This window comes from Monoraphidium neglectum (assembly GCF_000611645.1).
Source record: "Monoraphidium neglectum strain SAG 48.87 unplaced genomic scaffold scaffold03694, whole genome shotgun sequence".
Taxonomy (NCBI): domain Eukaryota; kingdom Viridiplantae; phylum Chlorophyta; class Chlorophyceae; order Sphaeropleales; family Selenastraceae; genus Monoraphidium; species Monoraphidium neglectum.
In genome coordinates this window covers 1-5844 of record NW_014009935.1, presented here as the reverse complement: position 1 = coordinate 5844, position 5844 = coordinate 1, and the positions used below count along the sequence as shown (strand labels likewise).

Genomic DNA, 5844 nt, shown 5'->3' with positions numbered 1-5844 from the left:
AAGCCGAGCTGGCCCCCTAAACCTCGCCCCCCCCCACCCCCACAACCCAAAACCCACCCCAGCTGGACAAGGAGCGCCTCGCGGCCGCCCTCGAGAAGCAGCGCCGCGCCGCCAAGGAGTCCGTCGAGACCGACGAGCGCAAGCGCAAGTTCAACTCGCTCAAGGCCAACGAGGAGGACGTGACGGAGGAGGACATGGAGGCGTTCCGCCTGGTCAAGCCCAGGGCGGAGGACCCCATGGCGGCCATGCGGCGCGCGGCAGCGGCGGGCGGCGGTGGGGCCGGCGGCTACGACCTGCTGGACTGAAGCGCGCACGCGGCGGCGCGCCCGCGCTGGAGGCTGTGCGGTTTCGGACCTGCGGGTTTGTTGCGGTGATGTTTGGATGCACCTCTTTGTTTCTCGTTGCAGGCCCTTCCCAGGTGTTTGCGTTGACGGCTGTGCGCCCTAGCGCGCAGCTGGTCTGATAGAAGCGCTGCGCACAGCTTTGTGTATACGTAACAAGCATGCTCCACCCCGTGCCTCCTTACACTGACACCTTAGCTCTGCTTGTTGCGCCGCGCTGCAAAATGCGCCGGCCGTTTGGGCTTTCACTTGGTTGGTAACCGATGCTCGCAACCAAGGCTTGATCTTGCCATGCGCGTAGGCCGAGCTTGGGCTCTCCGCTAGTCGAGCAGTGCCTCTGCCGTAAAGCCTCGTCGTTGCTGCTCCTCCCCTTTAGATTGGGTGCAGCAAAGGTGCATGCAGTAACGCACAGAATCGCAAGGAAGACATGAGGAAGAAACCTGGAGCCATCAATGATTTGCAGCCAAATGGATCAAAATCTGTGAGTTGACAACCCAGTGAACCTTCACATCGGTTGTACACATACCAAAAGGATGCAATAGGCATGCACGTGGGGATGTGCGCCATCACAGCAACGCCAAACAAATCACAGTGATGCACCGCAAATCGTAGCAAACCAGCTGTGCAGCACGGACGATGAGCTGATTTGCTGTGTGTCCCGTGGTCAGCCCGTTCACCACAGCCATCGACCGTACAAGGCGTCAGGTGCGGCGACCGTACACGGCACAGCACGCCGTCCCGCCCTGACTTGTGCCGCCTTAAGAAGCCCGCCCCAACATCAAAAACAGTTGTAACTAACACACGCCCAGGCGTGTGGGGCCCAGCAAGGCAGGTTGTGCGCGCCAATCAATCGCCATGCAAAAGATCCAATGATATCAGGAGGCGGCGCCGGTTGCCGCCGTGCCACTGTCGTGGGGTCTTCGGCCAGCAGCTGCGTGCCAGGGAAGCTGGAGGGGGTCCGGTGCCACGTGAGCACAATACTTGAGGGGGGTGCAGGCCCAGGGTTCCAGAGGCTATTTCACAGCACAAGGCTGGCCTGTTGGAGCTGGGAGCAGCGCGCCATTTGGCTACTTTGGCGAGCGCAGGACAGCCCAGCTGCCGGCCGCCGGCTGAGCAGCGTCACACTCTACAGGCAACGCCGCCGCTGCCGGACGGGCCCGCACATGCACTGCCCCGTCAGCGCCGCCCCCGCCTGCTCGGAGGCCGCCGCTGAGAGACAGCAGCTCTGAGCCGCCGCCGCTGCTGGTCCACGCGCCTGGCAGGCTCGTCTCCTGCTTCGCGGCCGCGGCTGCAGCCGCCGCACCGCTGTTTGCGTTGGGGCCGCCGGGCACGCCGCTGCCGCTGACGCTGTGCATTACAAGGCGCTCAACCAGATCTCTTGTGATCTCGGGCACCCGATGCCCCGCGGCGCTGCGTGTCTGGCCTGGCGTGCTTGGCGCAGGGCGGCTGGAGCGAGGACAGCCGGAGCGTGCCCTGCCCTGCGCTGGCTCTGCTGCCGCAGTGCGATCACCGGCCAGGTCGCCGCCGCCCGCAGCGGCATCCGCGCCGCCGCCGCCGCTGAGGCGGTCGGCTGCGCGGCGGATGTAGATGGGCACGATGCTCTTGGCCACCTCCATCGCGATGAGGAGGCAGGCTCCAATTTGTAGGAATAGGGTCAGGGCGCCTGACAGGAGACGGGAAGGGACCGGGAATGAGAGCACACACGCACGGGTGGAAGTATGGCGACGCTGCAGCCCAACTGCGGCCGCCGCAAACCTGGCGAGCCCCCTGACACATGCCGCCTTGCTTGCCCCCGCCATACTAGAGGGTCAAGAAGAGGCTTGGCTGCCCGTTAGCCGACCAGGCCCGCCAGCCCCATTTCACAGGTCATTCGCTGCAGGCGAGGTGTGGACACACAAGGCCCGAGCCCTGTAGGCGCCCACCTCCGCAGACACCCCAGATGCTGAGCCACACGTTGTCCCGCACCACACGGACGCGGTACCAGGCTGACATGATGCGTATGGTGGCCTGCCATCAGTCGCAGGAGGGGGGCGCGCGTCTTGGGGCGGTCTGAGGGGCCAGCACGAGCTGCATGGCAGGAACGGAGCGCCGCCATAACAGCATGGGCCGGGTGCATCTGTCAGAGGCAGGCGCACACCTGGCTGTAGGTCGCCAGCTGGACCGGCGTGAGGGTGTCGGCGCAGGCGGTTGCGGCTGGGACGACCTCGTGGTCGCCGCTCACAAAGGTGATGAACCTGCGTTTTGCGCAGGTGAGTGATGCGGCTCTGGCAAGAAACCAGGGCCGAACGGTGTTTGGACGTTGGAGCAGGCAGGCAGGCAGGCAGGCAGGCAGGCAGGCAGACAGGCAGGCAGGCAGGCAGGCAGGCAGGCAGGCAGGCAGGCAGGCAGGCAGCCTGGCAGGCAGCAACGCATGCGGTGACAGCTGGCACCCAACAAGTGTGCTGCATTTGCTTTGCACAAATACGCCTGAGCAGGGAGGGTCAGATAGCGGCGTCGTGCCTGCTAGTTGAGGCCATACAAAGCATTCAAGCTTCAAATGCAAACTAGAACCCACCACTCTCGGCGCAGCGGTGCCACTGGGCTGGTGAAGTTCTCGGTCTGAACAAAATTGGCCAGCTGAGGGGCATGTGTGCGGGGGAGGGGGGGGGATGGCAGGGGGTTGAGCAAGAGGCTCTTGCAGCGTTCACCATGCGCACGCAAGTGTGCGTTATTTCAAGCCCTGGCATCCGGTCCCTGAACTCTGCCACTGCCAGCCCAACAACATTAGAAACAAACACGCATGCTGCGGCGGCATCACCGGCAGTACGATTATATATAAGGAGACACATGCACCATGTATGAGCAGGATGCTCACATAGGACCCTCCCAGGACAGGGGTGTAAAGGTTGTAGATGCCGCTCTCACAAGCAGGTGGCGGACAGTTGGTGTCAGCGCCGATCTGCAATCCAGAGCCAGGTGGCTGGCCTGGGGTTTGCAGAAACACAGAGGCAGGCGGGTTTTCAGGGCACCCAGGGCAGCTTCGTGTTGTTCTGAATCTTGCTGGTGGCAGCATTCCTCCTGTTTCCCTTCAATAGCCGATCGGCGTTGCAACACCGCCGCACCTTCCTCATGCTGTGAAGGGTCCCAAACGGCCAAAAACCCATTGAGCGGGTTCTGGGTGAACGTGATGTTGAACACCATCTGCTCCCCTGCCGCCAGCGGCACGCAGCCGCGCTGCTGCACCAGGTCCCCGTGGCTGCTCCACTTGTCGTTGTGACGGTTGGATATGAAGCATCCTGAAGGGGCGCTGCATTTCACCACCATGGGGAAGGGCCCCTGCAAATCCATTGCACGCAATGTCCAGCGGGGCCGGTTCATGGGGCTTGGTTTGGGGGAAGGTCGTGACATGGCAGCAAGCGAGGCTGTCCTATGTAGCAGTAGGTCAGCCAGGTATGGGGCAGCGAAGATACACAAGCCGAGCTTCTGATGCTGTAGTGGTGAGGATTCGTGCAGACAGCTGGCTTGAGGCGGATTTTGCAAGCAGGGTTGGCTTCCGCCCCAGCGCTGCTGCTTGCTGTTCAAAGCGGGTGAGCCGGTGCGCCAGCTGACTCGACACCCACGTCCGCGCGCGGCCACCCCAGCTCCACACCAACGAACCTGTGTGTCCGACCACTCGGTGATGGACTGTATCGTGGGAGGCAGGTGGATCGCGTCGTGGATCTGGAATCCTGAGTAGACCACGGCTGCTAAAAGCGCGATCACCTGTTGAGTTTGGGTGATTGGTGAGGCAGGAGGGGGGGTTTGAGGTTGGCTGCCTAAGTGAGGGCAAGGGCCCACCAGGGAAGACGAGCATGTCGGGATTTTTGGGTCCGGCTCAGACTCAGATGAGGGGAGGAAGTGAGGAGGGGAGGGGAAACTTGGGGCGGCAGGGGTTTCCCGCCAGGTGGGCGCCCGCAGGATATGCGTGCCAGGCAATTCCCACTGCTTGCGAGTCTTCGCGACACCGGGTGACCAATTGGTCAGAACAATCTTGCAAGCACGTTTGACTCACCGTGACGAGGCCCCCTGCAAAGGTGCCGGGCTTGACCTCAACGGCGTAGGCATCTGCTGACCTGATGAGTTCTTCAGGATCTTTCGCCTGGATGCCCATGCGGTTCAGAGCCACCTGCACATGGTTGTGATGGCATTCTTCGGGCGCGCACAGGCGACGCGTCAGGTGATACGTTGCAGAGCCAGCACGCTGCGTCAAAGCAGCGCAAAATGATCTTGAACATTCCCAGGGCTGTTGTCCTGCCGTCATGGCCGCCCAATGTTGGTTTGTCCAATTGTCATGAATGCCTGGCCAGCGCACCGCCTTGCCGCCGGCTCGCTTCCACGTCGCCTGTGCCTGCGCTGGTGCACTCATCAACTCATCCGTTCCCATAATTTCGACGATATGAGCTACCTATCGGGGCTTGCGTGGTCAGAACGCTTGGTCAAGCAGCAAAATGCGCGCTACGAGAACTTCAGAAGGCTTGGTGGGTGTACCTTTGATTCGAAACTATATATGTGGTGCATTCTACATTCTCGGCATGCTTCAATGGGTGCAGTAGCACTGGGAGTAGCGTTGCGGGCATCCCACGTCTCGTGTGAACACTGCTCTCCGAGCTTCCGCGCGACCTTCACTTGCGCATCATGTCAAAACACGTGATCCTCTTGTACGTTATGTTCGCTACTCCATCTACGGTGTCGGCTTTTGGGAACGATCTTGCTGACACTCGAAAGCCGACTCAGCACCCGGTGTGCGTGCTGGGTCGTTTTGATTTATAAAGACGCCTCGATTTGTTTTGTGCCAGTGTGATCACGCCTCGGAAGTGCGACGTCACCTTCGGTCCCGCGTAAATCATTCAGTGCACCGCACATCGGCAGCGCCTGCTCGGTAGCCTTGCGTTCGGTTAGAAGTGGTCACATGGGGCGCACGCTTGTCCTAACGGCGGCCTTCGGCCTTGCCGTGGGCGCGTGTGCTGCTTCGCTGCGAGGTGTGGTCTGGTGGGAGCGTCTGTTGCCTGGCATCCCTTGGCAAGCGCTTGGCGCGCGGCATGCTCACACTATGAATGTGATCGCTGGCCACAAACTCACAAGGTTGCTTGGGTGCTGCTGCCTCCCCACATTGTGGCGCGCGCGGCATTGACCACTGCACGCAGAGGGCGTCCCGCCGCTGGCCGTCGCTGCCGCGGCGCTCTTCGCGCTCCTGGCCGTCGCCTACCACTGGCGCCACGCGCTCGGCTCCCAGCGGCCGCACGCGGGGACGCCCGTCGTGCCGGGCGCGCTGCCGCTGCTTGGCAACGCCCTGCAGGTGGGGCCACGACTCCAAGCGCTACCTGGTGCCCAAAGCGCCTCCGCAGTGGCGCCTTGCCTCCTTTTTTGGGCGACAGCCCCAACTCTCTCACCGTCTCTTGCAAGGGTGATCCCAACTCCTCTCACCTCACCCCCTCCCCAAAGCCGTGCCCCACCCGCTGCGCCCCACCCACCACCGGCCCAACCC

General features: G+C 62.4%; 2 protein-coding genes across 2 annotated transcripts; one reads left to right on the top strand and one right to left on the bottom strand.

Moving 5' to 3' along the window:
* Positions 1-62: 62 nt before the first annotated feature.
* On the top strand, positions 63-305 carry MNEG_13215 (hypothetical protein; the record flags this gene model as incomplete). Its single annotated transcript, XM_014038314.1, has 1 exon — positions 63-305. A coding segment is annotated over one exon (243 nt), but the record flags the coding sequence as incomplete, so codon positions are not given.
* A 1103-nt stretch (positions 306-1408) lies between these two features.
* On the bottom strand, positions 1409-2004 carry MNEG_13214 (hypothetical protein; the record flags this gene model as incomplete). Its single annotated transcript, XM_014038313.1, has 1 exon — positions 1409-2004. A coding segment is annotated over one exon (596 nt), but the record flags the coding sequence as incomplete, so codon positions are not given.
* Positions 2005-5844: the final 3840 nt, after the last annotated feature.